Source organism: Triturus cristatus, chromosome 5_1, assembly GCF_964204655.1.
Source record: "Triturus cristatus chromosome 5_1, aTriCri1.1, whole genome shotgun sequence".
Taxonomy (NCBI): domain Eukaryota; kingdom Metazoa; phylum Chordata; class Amphibia; order Caudata; family Salamandridae; genus Triturus; species Triturus cristatus.
This window is the reverse complement of record NC_140587.1, coordinates 126,245,687-126,264,673: the sequence shown is the minus strand read 5'-3', so window position 1 is coordinate 126,264,673 and position 18,987 is coordinate 126,245,687. Positions and strand designations below refer to the sequence as shown.

At 47.2% G+C, this 18,987-nt stretch overlaps 1 protein-coding gene across 2 annotated transcripts in view; it reads left to right on the top strand.

Moving 5' to 3' along the window:
- Positions 1-1,020: 1,020 nt before the first annotated feature.
- The window catches only part of GPAA1 (glycosylphosphatidylinositol anchor attachment 1), an 80,237-nt gene continuing 62,270 nt past the window's right edge, over positions 1,021-18,987 (top strand). Inside the window, exon 1 of one of the 2 annotated variants that reach the window (XM_085604545.1) lies at positions 1,021-1,176. Coding sequence is in view for 1 of the 2 variants with exons in the window: in XM_085604544.1 (XP_085460670.1) it covers positions 1,046-1,176 (131 nt within the window). In the remaining variant the exon portion in view is untranslated. The remainder of the gene's footprint in view (positions 1,177-18,987) is intronic. The other variant, XM_085604544.1, reaches the window with a different exon arrangement.

Here is an 18,987-nt window from a genome sequence, read left to right as displayed (position 1 = left end):
CATAACACAAAAGCAATCTGAGACCTTGGCAGCTATGGCTAGTGTGGCTGTGTTAAGGGAACTGTGTAGTGACGCTGTATTCTGCTTCCTTGCCGCGCTGGAATTCAAGGGTAGTCGTTTGCAAAGGAGCTGAGGGCATGTGTTGTAATCATAAGATGTCCTGGACTTCTTGCGTAGATTAGTTATATTCTTTATTTAAGTTGTTATAAGTATAAATGATGAAAACCCCACCAGGAGCAGCTGTCCTGCTGCTCAGCCCATACCCAACTGACATTCACAGACATACAACATTCCATCCATCCAACATTCCACGCCACAGTCATTCTAGTAATTCTTATGATTACAACAGCATGCAAGGAGCCTGCTGCTGCTTATGTGGTTTCCTACGATCGTGTAAAATAAATCAACTACAAGTTCACCGCTTACTTATGAAAGAACTTGCACAACAGGGTGAAAAGAGCAGCGGGACTTGCCATGTCAATCATGCCACAGAAGTTTGACATGTTGTCTGGCAGGCATGCCAAGGAGAGGCCAATGTAGCAGCAAAGGGTGAATCTAATCAGTTGACACGGAATACCCTGAATCAATAAATGCTAGACATTTAACATGTGCCTGGACCCAGCCTGAGCCACAGATGCATGAGCAGCCGCGGGCCCCCGGTTGTCACTCGTTAACAGACGAGCCGCTGTATGGGCCTGGTACCAGGGTTTAAAGATGGGTCACTCTGGTCACCCGGGGTTAGTTCTGCTCCAAGCCCCATCCCTTCTCCACTCTTCTCAGCCAGAACCGCGGACGGCAACAACCGATCCTGGCTTGCACGGACAGAGAAAAGCTTTGACCGCCTACCCTCTGGCACGCTTACAGCCAAGACCCGCCCCCAGCCGCTCCAATGTGGCCACGCCCATGAACTGTCAGAAGCGGGGTGGTCGAGGAACAAGTGAACCCCACAGCCAATCAGCACTGCAAGTTCAATGCGGCACAGTACGATTGGCTGAGGTGCCGCCAATCTTAGGTCGCCTTCCACCTTACCGATTCCGCCCACCCCATGCCACGACCAGAATGTCCGCAGCTGTGGGACCGGTTCTTGTGCGACCCGGAAGTGCTGCTGAAATTACAGACAAATGATATCCATAGAAGCAACAGCGGAGCAAACCTAAGACTCCACGGAAGGACTGTGTAAGTATCGGCCAGAAGGTCACTTAAACTCAGGGGGTAGCCCCTAGGCTTTGTGTACACGTCTTACATGGCCACACATCCACCCACTTAACCTTTCCACCAAAACCTACCTTTTAGCCGCCATATAGGGTTGGGATCAGGAACTCTGTTCCCCTAGTTACACCTCCGTGGTCATCGTAGGAGCTGAAAAGGACTCAAAGTCAATTATTTCGAATGTGTCTCTAATGTAGACCGATACCGCCTAGAAGGTATTCCTTTTAGCTGGAGAGGCACCTGGTGCCTGCCTTACCCGTCATCCCCTCACAGTCTATCCTCCGTAAGGTCCCTCATCATGTGCCCCTTCATTACTTATTGAGGGACTTTAGTTCTGGTCCTGCATCTCTTTTGTTGAATATTCTGGATTACTGTCTTTACTCCTAATATTTGATAGCTACCACTTAACAAGCATTTGCAATGCAATAGGTCTCGCATTAGGGAATGTTTGAGTTATTGGCATTTGAAATGAAAAAGTACTAGTACTGCACATTAAATGACACACATATGACATACCTGCAAATAAGCAGTAACACTGCACATTAAATAAGACATGCCTGTAAAGAAGTACTAACACTGCACATTAAGGAAGTGCAGTGTTAAGTTGGACAATGGATGCATCCAGATTGGGAGGAATAATACATCTATTTTGTGTGGTGCATATTTTCAATGAAGGTTGATAAGTTCGTTGTTTGCAGGTGCACAGCTGGGTGCACTTGGTAATCTGTTGGAGGGAGCGTCTGCTTTGCCTGGTGTCATTGGAGAGCAATTTGATTGGTATACTGGACAATGTTCGTTTTATTGGTCCAGTAGACAATAAAACCGCTGCATGACCACACTGTGTGATCTTGGGCACACTTTACAAATCCTACCTCCCATCCAGAGGCTGAAGTGTAAACTGTAAAACCTGATAGCTGGGCACAATTACGGCATCACTGCAGGCACACCCTGTGTGATCTTGGGCATTTATCATATCTCAAAGTACTTTTAAATGCTTGTGTTTGGGATAAACCTTAGAAAAATACTCTCATGCATTTTACCTACCCAGGTGTTTGCTGCTACGTGCTTGATAAGAAATCATGCAACACACAATAGCAACTTCTCTGTCCCTTCCAAATAAACACTAGAAATCAGAGTAGTAATTAGTCTCTAGGATGAGTAAAATGCCCTCCAGCCTCCACTTGAAAACAGGGGTGTATATTTTTCGGGGGGGAGGGGGGGCATGCAATACTTTAACGCGGGTAAAAGTGTCCAAAGTCACACCATCTGCCAGCTAAAGAGCGGCTCGCAGTGGCCGGCTGGCCCGGCGGGGCAGGTCCCAGCTGTGCCCCGCCGGGCTGCAGGCAGCTCAGTTATTAGGCAGCTGGAGGCCTGGGGACCGCTGCTGTTCTGTCTGTAATGTGCCTGAGCCTCCCGGCAGGTGGGGCGGGGGTGGGGGGAGCAAAAGTGGGACCGCCCCACCCTCGGAGGCTAATTAATTGGCAGAACAAGGGCGCATTAAGGCTGATATAGGAGGGAGCCCCGTGCTGGCACCTTCTGTGTGTATGAGCTAAAGGCTGGTGGTTGTGGGTGTCAAATGCTTCTCAGACTACAGAACGCAGTGAATGCTAAGTCCAAATCTGAAATCAGGCGTGATCGCGTGCACTTGCCTAGGTATGTCTAAGTGTGTATGCTTCATAGTAATAGTCTGTGTCACTGCATCATAGACTGTGCGCTACTTTAAGCATGTAACAGTGTGAGTGTATGCACTACTGCGCTTGTGAGTCACGCTGTTTGTGACTACCGAATTTCCCCCTCCCCCCTGCGCATAAACAAATTTTTAATGAGGGACGTGAGAGGTAATTACTTTTTGGAGGCGGGGGTTGTACAACCCCCGGCCGTATTTATTAAAATATGAAAACAAAATTAAAATTTTGAAATAAACAATATTTACACAAATTATACGCAGAAACATAACACGACATTTGATTACAATTCATATGCACAGATTTCAGATGGCTAATCTTAACATATCTCTAATACAAAGTTCTCCTATCCGAATCTAACATAATGATCATAATCGTACATTAATTACTTTCTGTGTATCCTATTTGGGCCTATGGCAAGGTCACTGACTGGTGCCAGATCCTTATCAATTTACCACGCGCCCCCGTAGGGTTGCGCATGCGCAGAGGGCCCGCTTACCGAGAGGGATCTCACCCCCACCCCCCGGTTACCCCCATACGTTACCTGAACTCCATGCAAATTTGGGGGGTCTTGCACTCTGCGCCATTTAGTGACGTCCATGCCAGTGCGGGGTGGCCAAACAGCCTAAAAGAAAGCGTGACTCCCCCCTTTCCCCGCACCCATCCAGCCAACCGGATGTACTGCCCCTGGAGTTTTAGGAGAGAACCCTTGTCCCTCCCCCTGGGCGACCCCATCCGAGAATGACGCCGCCCCCTAAGGACCTTAAATTTACTGCTCACTAGTCATGACCTTCCCGCCTGACCAAGGAATAGCAATAAATACGACGATTGATGACCTGCAAATGGGAAAAAACGCCTAAGGAAGAAAACCACACCGTCATTTTCAATCACCAATAACCACATTGCAACAGGGGATGGAGGGTGGGTAACAAAAAGTGAGCAGCCTCCTAGAGGCTGCGTCCAGATGGAGGGAGAGCGCGGGACAAAGAGACCGAGTCCCGCGCTCCCCGGCCTTTTATCACAGCACTGGGGGCAGGCCAGTTCTAACTGGCCTGTCCCCTGCCCCCCCTGACCCGGAAGCACCTTAATCGCTTTCGGGCCAAAGGGGTCGCCGTCGCGAGCCAATCCCGGCTGTGGCGCACCCACCGCGTCATGGTGACGCGGTGGAACGCACCGGCTGGGTGCAAAGGCGAGGGGGGGGGGGGGAGGGGGTCTGTGCCCCGCCATATCTGCGGTGGGGCCGATCCCGGCCCCGCCTTTCTCCATGCACTGTAGCTCTAGGCTGGCCTGATAGCACTTTTTGGAGCCCTCTCAATAAGTCTCGCCAGACCAGCGCATGCGCTGGGTCAGGCGAGACCTAAAAAATGCTTGTTTGGGGTGGGAGGTTGAATTTAGAGAAACACATAGAAATAATTCGGGAAGCAGGGTGAGTGTGGGGGTGGCACATCTATCAGGAACCGAAAAGCAGGAGGGGAGGGTTAGATCCGTTAAGAACCGAGGAGAAACACAGAGGGAGACAAATCTGAACAAACACAATTCTTTGAGGGAGGAAGGGAGCCACACAAGAACACACAAAATGTGTTACAATTTCAGCAAATAATACTTTAAATGAAAAACACATCATTGAAGAAATCAAACCAAACGATGAGTAAGCGAATGTTTTTCTGGGCCTCGACTTCTTGGAAGCCAATGCCCTCGAGGAGGAAGAACATTCTCAAACATAGAATTCCTGCTCCCTTCCCAGCCCCGGCAGCAGCAAGACACTAATAGTTCCCACACTGCCCCGTGACCCTGGACTGGAACTGCACCACTGTGTGACCCTGGGCTGGACTTGCCCCGTTGTGTGAGCCTGGTCTGAAGCCACTGGACCCCTAGCTAGACCTCTGCAGTCATGTGACCCTGGCTGGGCTCGGAGGTCTGTGCCACTGTGTGACTGTGTGGGCTGGACATGCGACTCTTCTCGACCCTGGGTCGCCTTGCGCCACTGTGTGACACTGGCTGGGCATGCGACTCTGCGTGACCCTGGACTGGAACTGCGCCACTGTGTGACCCTGGGCTTGCTCCGTTGTGTGGCCCTATCTCTAGTTAAGACTTCTGCAAGCCTCAACTCTACATTACGCCTATTAGAAGAGATGGTGTGTACCTGAGGAAACATCTCTGAACCAATCTAAAGTGGACACTCCGCAGTTTAGGTGCCCAATCAATTGTTATTGTTGCATAATAAATCCATAATATTTCTGAAAGAGCTAAAGGCAATAGGTTGAATGAAGAATGCAAGATGGGAAAACAAAGGCTATTATAGAAAGAGAATAGTGAACCAGTAAGTGCACTATTGTTTAAAATATTAAAGAGTTCCCAATGTTACCAAGTCTGAGTGATAAGTTCAGGTGTGTAAGCGAAAGTCTGACCCTCTCTCACACATGCACATACTGCAAACATTCACATATGTCGGAGCAGCAGTGGACTAAACAAGTACTCCTTGCTTTATTCTGGCACCTGCATTTTCACAGCTCTTTCTACCATTAGGAGGGGCATCGAGGCTGCTTTCTCAATCTGGCTGCCTTTTTATAATATGGGCGTTTACATCGGCCGGTTGTACTTGGTTGTGTGTCTGTAACGGTAGTTGATCTTTAATGCAAAAGTAAATTGAGTTCAACCCTATTCACGAACTTTGTAGTGTGCTAGGAGTCTGCTCTGGGACAATGTGCATTTGTTCCTAAGCCACGACATCGTGGTCTGCGCACCATTAAATGTGCGCCAGAAAAATGACCAAGAATGAACGGCCATTTTTTTAAATGGAAAAACAACACATTTCTAGGGGGGGGGGGGGGGGGGGGAAAGATCCAGGCTTTTTAGTATTATTCACCAGAATGACACAAGCCTGTGGAGCACGCGAGAGTGTATGTATGTGTGCACGCATTTGCAGGTGTGGGCCCGCGTGTGCTCCTGTACCACAGGGAATCCGTGCAAATCGCTTTCCGTAATCGCACCTGTTGTGTAAAACATGTTTGTAGTGATATTAACTGCTTTACTCGCTTGCAAAAATGTAACGCTCAATTGATTATAAGTCCTGTAATAATTGCGACATCCCGTCCATATCTTGGCCAACCATCGCATCTCTTTGCACGTCATGCTTTGCACAGCAGTGCAGCCAGAGGCACGTGGTCGTGTGATCTAAATGTGAGATTAATGTGCGGCACAGATGCAGCCATTGGGTGCGCAGCGTGCGCCACCGGCCCGGACAACAGTCCCATACGTGAAGCCCCCATCCTCTTCTCTGTAACCAAGTGTGCAAGTTGGATAAATGGGGCCTGTGGTGACAGGCGCGCAGTGGCCGGTATCAGGAATGTTAATTAGTGCGGAGATTGTTTCTCTCAATTGACTCCCCACGGGGGCTGTCTTTGAAGGGACAGGGGCTTCACAGGTAGTGCACACAGGGGCACAGCGTCGCCTCTGAGTGCAGCTTCACGAACCAGGTAAACACACCCAGTGCAACAGCCACGTGACTTATGACGACAGAGGTAAATTAATTGCAGGATTATATGTTTGGGGCCAGGCGGGAATCCGTTAGACAGCTCCCATCCTTGCCTCGTTTACACATCTGTGCGATGTTCTGCCTGCACAAGGCAGGAGTAGGACACCGCACGTGTGACGCAACATTTGTGCCCACTGGACCACCTCAAGCATGTTACACCCCCTTACCTCTGGCTGTGGTGCACATAAAATGCCTCACATGACTGCACTGGGAATGGTGTGGGCTCTGAAACACCAGGAGGGCTGTTAACGCGCGGCTCTGGGGACAGCTTGCATCTAGCGCTGCCAGACTTCACCCCGCTCGGGTGACCTGAGCTCGGCAGCAATGCCTGCAAGTGAACCCGATGCTGCAGCGGCTCCCAACGGAAGCAGGGCTCCCACATCATTGTTAGTCTCCGGGCCAGCAGCAGTGGAGCAGGGACGAGGGAGCGCGCCAGCAAAGCGAACGCGTGCTAACTACAAACACATGTCTGCTGCGCGTAACAAACACCGTCGGGAAATGGGCGGTTACAATTGGAAAGAAGATGGGACATTCACACACCTTTAACGAATGGCGTGCTGCCTTTTTCACAAAGACGCACGCTACAGCCAATAGCAGCTGACAATAACAAAAGAACAGGCACATGCGTGTGGTCAGCTTCCAGAACCCTCTTACAATACGTCTCACGCTGCGCGACCAGTGCTATGCACTGCAACGCTAGGCGCGAGACCTAAAAAGGAGCCCCATCTCTAGCACGTAATTGTGATGCATGGGTATCGGAGTGAAATTTTATACATGTGGGACAGTATTATATGAGAGTATTTGATCTAAATGACCATCTGGTATTTGGAAGACAAACTCATGGACTTTAAATAAAAAGCTGGCATTTTAGCAGGTAAATTATATCCAAGAATCCTCTGCATTTATTTTTGGCACTCTGAGTTTATTAACCTAAAAGGATAAGATAGCATTTGGGAAGATTGGGAAATCATCTTTTACTTCCAGCTGGCACGGCTTTCAACAGGAAAGCAGGAATCGTTCTGTAGTCTGCATTGTGTGGCTGGACTTGACTGGTGTGGATGCCGTTGGGGTAAGAAGGAGGATCTGGAACCCCTCCCAAAGCCCTAGGGTCTCACTGACTGTGGACCGCTTCTGATGTGATGCACTGTTACTGCATCTCTTATCCTGAAAACCTATTTCATAATGTGACACAGGAACATAGGCATTCGCTCTCTTGCGCGCTACCATTCAAATGTTCTGTAATGCATATTGGTAGCGTACACTATCGCCCAGTATCCTGCCGCTGAGCAGGTGCGAGTCTAGCCGCTGAGCAGGTGTGAGTCTAGCCAAACGTAAGGCTTAGTAGGACTATTAAAAAAGCCAGTAATTTAGCTTCTTGCGGAATTTAAGAAGTAAGGAGGAGGCTCTGATGTGTAGACTGTTCCACGATTCCGGAGCAATGTAGGAGAAAGTTCGGCTGCTGGATCTTGTTTTCCGTAAACGAGGAATGTGTGCTTGTAGGAGTCTAGATGAGCTGATGTGTGTGGAAGGTTTGTGAAAGCAGATGCTATTGTCGAGCTATACTGGGCCAGTGTTATGTAGTGTCTTGAACACGTGGGTGAGGCGTTCGGATTGTGCTTGTTTGTGAATGGGGAGCCAGTTGAGCTCCTTCAGGTGAGGTATGATGTGTGTGCATTGTGGGAGGTTGGGAGTGATTTTGGCCATCGAGTTCTAAATGGTCTGCAGCCATCAGGTAAGATTTTTGTTGATCCTGGCAAAGAGGGTGTTACTGTAGTCCAGCTTGCACATGACCAGGACGTGTGTGACAGTTTTGTGGGTGCTGATTGGGAGTCATTTGAAAATGTACCTCTAACCTTCACAGTATAGAAGCATAAGGCGTTGTTGGTGTTCACTTGGGCAGTCATGTCAAGTTGGCTGTTGATAATGATCCTGAGGTTCTTAGTGTGGGTGTTAGTCCTAGCTCTGTTGACCGTCAGGGGTTGTAATACAGAAAGTTCCCTTGGGACGCATTGGACGTGTGCACCCCTAGGGCATTTTGGTATTACAGAAGGGACCGCAGAGGCTTGTGTGGCCTCCTTCTGTAATACAGATGGCACTGGGGCATCTGTAGTGCCAGGGCTATTGTGAGAGGGCATTTCCTTATTTGCATGGGAGGTGGCCTCATTCAAATGATGGAATCACGTTGCCTCTACACTCATGCCGTATTGCCAATGTGGCCACAGAGACAAATGTGGCCTTGGGAGGTGCACTGAAAGTACCCCACAAAATGGTGGCACACTGTCAGTGCACCCCCTGAGGGCAGCTCCCTCGAGTGGGGAACCTGGGTCCCATGGACCCCCCCAGGCATTCCTCTGTAGGCAGGTTCAGTCACTCTGCATCCTCCTGCAAGGAGCTGTCTAATCCCTTTTGAAAGTGCAGGCAGGTTGCTGACTGCCCAGATAAAAAGGGAGCAGCTTTTAAACAGCTGTATTTCACTTCAGTGTGCTGCCATCAGGACCGCGCAAGTTCGCGGCTGTCCTGAGGGCAGCTCATTTTTCATAAAGGACGCACTTTCCCTGGTTGCACATGGTGCACCTGATTGAAGTTGCGCTGTTGCACAAACGGGGATAGTGCTCCCTTTTAGTAATACAAGCCTAGGTGCATTCCCCTGGTGAAGTGCTCTACCCAAAAATCACAATTTTGGTCTCGTTGGTATTCAGAGAGTTGTAATCATTAAACCTGTTCCAAATACTGGGATCTTGTCTGTGAGGGAGAGAATGAGTTGTGTGTTGTTGGTATAGGAGAGGATGTTAATGTTGTGAGAGCTGATGATGCTTACTAAAGGGATCATGTGTGTGTTGCAGAGGGTGGGGCTCGAGGATCCTTGCCGATCTCTGTATATGAAGACATGGGTGTCTGAGGTGTACGGTGGCAAGCAACCTAACGGGGTCCTTCAGTCTGGAAGGAGTAGATCCATCGGAGTGTGTGTCCTTGTATTCCGATATTGTGTTGGTTTTGGATAAGGATGGGGTCGGAGCCTGTGTAAAAAGCTGTGGAAAGGTCAAGGAGGATGAGGGCCTCTGTGTCTTTTCTGTCCTGTGTCATGCGGATGTCCTCTGTGGCAGCAATGAGGGCGGTTTCCGTGCTGTTGGCTCTGAAACCACACTCAGTGGTGTTGATGAGTTGGTGGTCATTGAGGTATTTGGTGAGGCATATGTTGATGATTTTCTCTAAGCCCTTGTCTGAGATTGGTAGTTTGTAGATCAGTCTGTCGTTAGAGAGTGTTGAAAGGTCCGGGGAGGGTTTCAGCGATAGAAGATGTTTTCAAGTGTCTGGGAAATTCGCGTAAGAGGTAGTCATTCAAAATGGGTGCGAGTATGGCATTTATGGTTTGCAATCCTCTGTATCAAGTGTGGTAGGGGCAGGTTTCCGATGGGACCGAGTGGATGGACTTCATGGTGTAGGCGTTGTCATTCTGGGGTTAAGATGGACCATGTGCTTAGCATTTGTTCTTTGGATAAGATTGATAGAATTTTGTCAAAGTCTGTCACTATGGTTGTGGGTTGAAGTTGCTGTAAATAACAGTGATCTTGTTGCTGAAGAATGGACCGAGACTGTTGCAGAGGGGATGATTGAGTTGGATGCAGCTGTAGGTAAGGTGAAATCTTTCACAATGGTAAATATTTTTTTATTTCCGTTGGTGCTCGCATCGATGCGGTTCCCCAGAGCATCACATTTGGTGGTCTCGATCATTTGGTGAATAACGTCTTAGGTTGGATTTGAACGTTCTCCTGTCTTCATTGTCCTGGTTCATTCTCCTTTTGCTTTCCAGTTGTTTTCGTGGTATTTCAGCAGTCTGAGTTCCTCAATTATCCAACTGTCCTGGGGTGGTGTTCTTGTTGTATTGCTGTGTTTGACGGGGGTCAGGAATTCAATTCAAAGGGTGATCCAATTGTTGAAATTATTAATAGCTTTGGAAGGCTGTTGTTGTGTTTGGGTCAGTGGGTCTTGAAAGCGGTGTTGTAGTCCTTGTCAGTTGGTCTTCCATTTTTGATAGGCTAGTCTGGCGCTGGTGGTGTGCATTGGTCCAAGACTGGGATGCTGAACTTGACATGGGAGTGGTGTGGCCAGGAGACTGGTATGTTTTTAAAGATGGCAAAATAGGGTCCAGTAAGTCCCTTTACTTGTTTAGCGAGGCCCAGGTTTACAAGGTCATCCTTGAGGTACTTTATGTTGGGGTCAGCGTGGTGTTTCAGGTGGAAGTCCAGGTCTCTGAGTAGGATGTCATTGTTAGGTCTAGGTCGAGTGGTGCAAAGAAGTCCATGAAGGTGTCGGTGAAGTTGGTTTTCGGTTCAGGTGGTCTGTAGATGGGAGTGCTGCTAGTGTTGTGTGGGTGGTTGTAGTGTGCGAGAGTGGAGTGTTGGTGCGGTTAATGTTGGTTGTAAGTGCATGAAAACTTGTAGGAAGCGCAGGAGAATGGTCCCTCAGTGCTGTCTGGGGAGCAGCGGCTGGAGTTGGGGGTACAAAGGGTCAGGCAGGGGAGGGGAGATGACCAAGGATGCTGGGTGCAGTTCAAGCACTGAAGGGCATTGATAGACTTTCCTTAGTTCTCTTGAGGTCTCACTGGCAAAGGATGTGCAATTTCTTGATCGGTATTAGAGAAGGGGCCTGACTTGTCTTTAGCCTTTTCTGCAATAGAGAAGTTTTCCATTGATGCAAAAAATTCAAATGCACATTGCACCCCCCAGTCCCTTATATAGTAAGGCTTCTGGAAATTTAAAATACTCACACCCCTATTATGGGGACATGTCATGATGCCAGTAGCCAGCTGGCCTGAATGTTTATTTCAACCATCCTTATAGCTTTTTGGTTCACAGACTTTATTTTAAGCAGTAGTTAGTTCCCAAGTCCAAAATCCAATGCAAAGTGGGAACGGGCGAACCCTTGTCTAGTTAATGCCACCAGCCAATGGGAACCCTCCTCTCTGGAAAATTCAAAGAAACGGGTACATGAAAATAGGTACCCTGGGGAGGACATCTTCCTTCATGTCTGCCCACTACTACACATGCTGCATTTTAAACAGCTTGCGACCAGTTTTGACTTTAACTGGTCTCTCAAAATATGAACCCATGAGCTGTCGCTCCCTGACACTAGCTTTCATACCCCAGGGCACCCTCGACTTGGACACGAAGAGCCTGACACTAGCCCCTGTTTGCCAGGTGGTTATTTGAAAGCAAGAGTCTTACTATTTTTGTGATTGGAAGCTCAGCATATGGAGCATCAGCTTGCTGAGTTGATCAGTGTTGAAGCTGAAGTCCGTTTAAACAGAGCATCAAACTTATTTATCATCGTACGGTTGCTTCACTGTATGACCTCTCTATCACGCACCCATTGAGACTTTGTTAGGATGGCTTCAGTGCACCCAGAGAATAACATTTGCCACATGGTCCATGTAATCGGAAATCTAGTACCTGCCGAGTAAACGTTTTGTGATGTGTATCATACATGTCCCTGCTGTTTTCACATCCCTGTAAATAAAAGCTCTGCTCTTCCTTAAAAGAAAAGCACTGTCTGGACCTGGTTTTGAGTGTTCTTCATAGTTATTCTGTCTAATTTTGAACCCCCCTACCTCCTCTAGATCAGGTCTTGTCTGCTCGACTTCACTAGTGTCTAGAGAGTCAAGTACCTAATTGCAGTAATTCGGTTATGCAACTGGAGTATGGTGTCATTGGTGGCTTGAAATATTTGTGCACACAGGATAATTCCCAGTATTCTCTGATTGCCCCAGGACACAAAGGAAACGTCCCTCACAGTGGACATGTATTGGTAAAACCAGGGTTGGGCTTCTTCCCGTAGACATGTCAGCCTTTTAGTCTTATGGGCATGTGAAAATAATGGGAGTCATTACTCGCTGTTATGCTCTCCAATAGACATAAAAGCACACTCGAGTCCCAGGAATGTTTATTTGAGCAGCTAAATTGTATTACAGGAGCTGAGCCAGCAGTCTCGAGGGATATTTCTTTTTGACCCTTCTTTCACAGTTCTGGTCTACATACAGGTAGTGCAGATCGGGAGTATTTCCTCCTGAAATACCCCTAAACTTCCAGGGATCATTTTTTTTGTCAAAAGAAAAAAATATAATAGATTGGGGAACCAGGGCTCCAAGCACAAAACACGTCTCTCTCTTACCTCCACCCCCATGTACATTTCATCTCCACTAAGGGAAAAGAGTAGTGAAATTGTCTCTCCTATTGCCACCAACCAGCCTTTCACCCACTGAACACTACGACGAAGTAATGTTATTAACATAAAATTAATGTCAAATTTCTGTTGTAAATTATCCTTCACAAATGCATGTGACTTGGTTGCAATTTTATCAATTTCTCTCCTATACAATATGTTCTTGTATGCATGTGGGACAACATTTATTTTATTATGAGGGGTGTCAGAATCAAACACAACAGTTGTAATTGGCACATAGGTGTTTCGAAATTTTAAAGTGAATATTTTGAGCGTCAAACAGCTTTTGCTAAAACTCCCTTACAATCTCATTACATGCTTTTCTAGGTTTCCTAGGAGGAATCAATATGAATTATTCCTGATCCGTGATTGGGGTGTACAGTTCGCTTTCATTGCTACCCAGTTTCTGTTCATTTTCCCCCCTTTGAAGTTAGGCATGGTTTTCGCACAGTGAGCATTCACTGTGATTCTTGGCATGGTTAGTTTCTCCAGGTATATAGAACAGAGTAGTCTGGGGAACATAACAATATATTGCTTTCCTGGATCTGCCTTTAATCGACACAGAGAAAGTTAATAATGTAAACCATATTGCCTGTTTTTTTTATTATCATCGTTTTATGAAATCATTGTGGATCTTTGAATAATCAACACAGAAGACTCGTTGTCAAATTCAGATATGTTGTTTAGTTTTTAGAAGTGTTCAGTTTCCTGGCTTCTCGCCCATATTCCTCACCAGCTGCATGAATGGTCAAAGAAATATTGGTTGTATAAAGTTACAAAAGAGGTTATTTTAATACAGAAAACGTTACTATTAAAAAAGTGCACGCGTTTTCCCTTTTTCAACTTTCTATCAAACAAAATCAGTTTTATCATGTCTTTCATCTTGTCACAAATCCTGGGTATCGTTCCATTCACCAAGAAGTGAGAGATGCAAATTTGGCCTGGATTCATTGGTTGACTAAAGTTATGAAGGATTATGAAGAAAGTGTTCCGAAATGTCAAAAAGGATTGGCAAAGCCAATCAGCCTGCCGTTGTCTGCAAGCTTTTTGGTTTTATCAATGGTTGTTTTTTCATAGTTTTTCTAAACTTTATTGTTGGAGATGCTGTTGCCAGTAAAGGAAAAAGAACTCGCTGACTAAAACCGAAAATATTTATTGCCTCAAAAACGCACCTTGCTGTTGTAATCCCTGCCATTGGAAAGAGCTACTTAGTGGATGTACTCCTTGTGAAAGAGCAGAAAACCGTCACTCACAGTGAAGTTAGCCAATGACTGAAGCAGGCTGACCCACTGCCCCATTCTGGATGCTTTAGTGAGCAGAAGAAACATTGAATAACTCCTCACCATACCAATGGAGGAAGAGGGCTAGCTGATGCCACCCATGAGTATTCTACATATACGTTTGGTAAAATCAAAAAGTCTTGGCTAATGTCAGACCTAAAGAGACATATCCTTTCTAGAGGGGAGAAGACTTAACAGCTAAATGTTTATTTTGAATTTGGGCGTTTCCAGTAAGCGTGACAGAACGCACATTTTTCATCCTAGAGGACTAGGTTGATTTTAGTTACAATATGGGAAGATGGTCTTGGTGATTGACAGGTGTTGACCTGTCTTGCTTGGGGGGGAAAAATGAAGCAGCTTCCTAAAAGCCGGTTTGTGTCTTGTGGACTCTTGTGCAGCTGTTGGTGGACAGCTAAGGGTGAAGTTTTAGATTAGGAATCCATTCAGGAATTCCACAGATGGCTTCCTGACTTTTAGAATGACAATTGCACTCCTTCTGTTTAAGGTGAAATTATTTTTTGTACCAAAATTGTTTGACCGACTGATGATGATATGCACTCTGCAGATTAACATTCTCCCCATCTGAGGATATTATCTTGCTTCAAAACCTTCTATTCTCCTCTCAGTTTATCATATTTCCCTCCACTAAACCCAGCCCTGTTCTTTCGTTTGCATCAGCTTTTTTCCTCTACCCTCCTGTAGTTTTCAGTACCGGCAGTTCACTGCCAAATAACCAGAGAGTTGTGTATGATTTCTCAAAGTTATCCCCCCGCCCCCCCCCCCCCCACGTCTTTCCACCCAGCTACAAAGGAGGTCACATTGGGTTACTTGATGTTAGTTAATTATTATATACTGCTCAGAAACTCAGATTAACATCCAGAATATCTCTCAGAATTTTGTCCAAGGTAGTACCAAGACTCCAAGCCCCTAGTTTAATCTTGCTTCTCAAGAGAGCATGCATTCTTTCTTCAGTCTTCAAAAAAGATAAACCTTAACATGTCCTGTACTTGCTTCATATGTGGTTTGGTTAGAAATCTCTTCACAGAGATGGGCCAACCAGAATGGTCAACAACATTCAGGCGATGAGCCATTTGTATGCTATATAGTCTGAAGTTGACCCACACAAATTCATTCCTACTCATAACAACCGGCCTTTTACCCCCGGGGTTTCTTAATGACCCAACATGGACATATTTGTGGCGTCCTAACCAAGGAACTCAACAGATGGTGCGAATGAGTTTTTTATGAATAGGAGGTTTCAGAGTTGAGTGGAGCTTGTAGTGACTTATAATGTTTTTTATTAGGTCGAGGACTACCGGTCTGCCGAAGGCAGAACCGGAAGTCGAGATTTAATGTTTCCTAGAGTGGCTCCTTAGCCCGCCTCTCTTTTTGCCTCTCATCCATTGGCTGGCTTCCTAAACGGAGGCCAGGCATTGGAGGAGAGAGCCGTCCCTCCAAATAGGCTCCGTCTTTTTCAGATTCGGGGGCGTGTTCTTGCTGTTCTTTCTACTTTTTAGCCACGCCCTTTCTCAGGCGTGTTTTTCTCTCCTCCAGCCAATGGCAAGAGGAGAGAAAAAGAAACACGCCCCCGAATCTGAAACGGCCGCTGCCTTTCTCCGAGGCATTTCTTCTTCGCTCGAGAAAGGCGGTGGTGTTCATGGCGTCCTCTCCCCCTAGCTAGGACAGTAGCACCTGCGTTTTACCGGTTTATTAAGTCCTCTCATGTTGAGCGTACAAAACTTTAAGTGGCTTGACCTGCTTTAGGAGTAACCAGGTAGGTGTTTGTTATGTGATGCAGCCTCATGTCGAGCCTGAAGTTATCGCTAAATTGTATGGAGCTCTCCTACAAATCCCTGCCTGTTTTCCGTTGTGTGGCAGGCGACATCTGCCTCCAGCGCGAGGCGCTTCAGCTTACAGCGAGCGAGTGATAAGGCGTAACATAACGTCAAGTCGGGCCCGCCTTGAAAAACGGGGGCTGTGATACGACACAGCACCACCATCCGAGTGTAGGTTGCCCAGCGTGGTTACATGCAGTTTGCACACTAAAATAAACTGTGCGCAGTGTCGAAATGGGATGCCTGTCAAATGAAAGGTCTTTGGGTCCGTGTATGAAAGTAGGTTCTCCAAAGAGTGCATGAACTTTCGGCCAGCGCCTCCCTTTCCGAGAGATTGTCCTGCGTACCCCGCCGCAGACCGCAGTGCGATGTTATTATCTGGGAACAGACCCGCCGGGCAGAGAACTGCGCCGTCCACGAACTCCGGCTTTGCTTGTGTCTGCGCTGTTCTTGGCTCGTCGTGTGTTTTCCTTCATGTTTCGGTGCTGCTGCTTTCACCGTTTCAGAAGTGATAGCTACGAACTCCAGTCCCCCTATAGAGTAATGTACCTAGCTGCAAGCGAGAGCAGGGGTGATGAGCAATAAAACAATGCTCGGACAATCGATATATATTCAGCGAAGGCTGCTGCAGAAATTCGGTAGTCATGAGAGCTATGCGTTATTTCTTTTTACAAACTCCCTCCTCAGAGAAATTAGCAGCAGGGAAAAGTTGGATAGTACATTTTATTTCTTCTGGCTTACTTTAGTCACAGGCAGGCTCTGTTTTACACTAGGTTACGGGGTAAGGCACCAGTTGCAACGATCGGTGCGTATCCAGGACTTGTTGGGTGGAAGACGGTGACTGTGGTGTTAAATGCATTTGCAGGAGTGACCTGCGTGGGCTTTCATCTCATGTTTAGCTCTTACAATAACACAGCAGGTTAATGTTCCTGCTTCACAGCATCGCCTATAAATGTCGGTTACAGATGTGTTTTATGTAAGACAGCTGAGCTCAGTGGGTTAATGTCTTTGTTGCATAGATTCGTATGGTACGTGCAGGCAGTGCAGGAAGTGAGGGGGTCAAGCTAGATCAGGGAACCAGCAGCTGTTATGGAGCCTGCTCTGGTTCTGCTGGCCTGATGGAGTATGCTGAATTTGCCAACACCGGGATGCATTCTAGATGTGCTTGTAGCATGGTATGCTTTCCGTAGAGAGCAGCAGCCTGCCGGTGACGAGGCGTCTCTCCCACTTTCACTTACAACTGGGTCCAAACGCACAGGCCTCACTTAAAGAGCCACCAGTCTCACTTGTGTTCCAGTATCGTCCTGGCTGGAAGCGATCTTGATCGTAGCATCTAAATGCCAATGCAATGGAGGGAAACAAAGGCTCTTAGGTTATCAATTCATAAATTCTTAAAAGAAACTGTGATTTGGAGACATGTTTTTGACTTTGTGTGTAAGAGATATGCATTCACTGTAAGAATATCGGATATATCTGTCTGTATGAATACCAAAACAAATAACAAGTTAAATGCACTAATTTATGTTTAATTTAATTCTTTAATACCTCTCTCATCCCAATATGGGGCATCTGAGCACTTTAGAGCATACGCATACATTAGAAAGAGACAATAAATCATACAAGTGTGCAAATCAATGTTTTGTTAAAGCCCTGTTTTGCTCCAGACTGAAACACACGCCATGCCACCATCTGTGCGGCATTAGCTTTGCTGCTTCGCCCGCCGCCAGGGTGACCACCTGCGCGCGCTGCCACGTAAATCTCCACAGAAGTGGGGCTGCCCCGCCCGTAATCCACAGCTGAAAGGACGCGAACGAGGCTCTTTGAAAAGGCCGTGCAACGAGTCTCTGTCAATCAGCCCGGGTCTATTTTCTGTCCCTGCCTGAATCTGACCCTGCAACATCGACGCCCTAATTGTTCGCGCCTCGGCAGGTTTGAGGCGCTATGTAAACGCACTTACAAAAGCCATGCAGCCCACCACCACCTTAGGCACGCCCCCGCCCACACGGGAGCACCCCCACTGTATCCCTAGCGACCCCTACCAATTTACCTCACAGTGAGCTGCTAATGACCGCCCACTGTCCCTACTGGGAAGTAATCGGCGCCATCTGGATATAAACAAAGCCCGGACCCCCTGGAAAAGGGGCTTTGACATTCAAGAGATGCCCCATCCCGGAAGGGCATCTTCGCACATTCCAACACAATGCCCCGGTCTTGCTGAGTCCTCGCCGGGGTTATTCTGAAAACCGAGGCGTGTGTTGAATGAGTCTGTGCCAGTCTACCCAAAGTACTACAGAATGGGCACATTTTGCCAATACAACAAACATGCAAATCCTAGCGCTTCATTATGAACATGGGGCGTCTTTAAAATCGGTACTTGTGTACCACGAGTCCCACCGCGTGGGTAAAGTTAACAATATACCACTCTCATCACATTACACCGGAGCAGCGAGGTCCATGTATGCAGCCCACGTAAATACCACAAGTGCACACTTTCAAACAAAATGACAAATAAATACTCCATATGGCATTCAAATGGAAAATTAAGATTTGCGAAAGTAACTGTTACAGTTTACAAGAAATATTCATTATATCACAAAAACGACATTTTGACTAAAAATTGAGCTGTGGTCAGTTTGCGTCAGTCATACTAACAAGTGATGCGCCGTCGACACAGTTTATATCAGTGTTTAACAAGACTGAGCACTGAGGGTGTAGTGTCCCCGTGACCATTACAGAGGGGCTTTCCCTAATGGTTACAGTTTCCATAAACTCCTCTAGCGCGTGAAACCTAAGAACTGACGTGCACGTTGTGCAGTTATCAGAGTAGTTTAAGTGCGGACGAGCGGCGCGTCTATGTCCAGTGTGTGTGAACCAGCAGTCAATGCCCGCTTGAGTCGGTTTCAGGCAATACCTAATTTCTGATGTTGAATATGAATTTTGAGCTGAGTTCAGGCCCCGCATGCGTTACAGACAGTACTGAGAAAGCTACTAATCTCGTCGCCACAATGTCCCCCTGAGGACTGAGCTCTGTTGACACAACTGTCTATCTCCCTCCTCAAAGGGGCACGGAGTGCGCAGTTTCCTCAGTCGGACCGCGCCTTCGTGCCGGATGCGGATATCGAGGCTTGCCCCCTGACTGAGCGGGGTTCACAGTGTTGTTATTGTAGTCAGTGTGTCAGTGGTCCTAGTGCAAGGAAGGACATGCCTCCCCGGCTGCTGTTTGA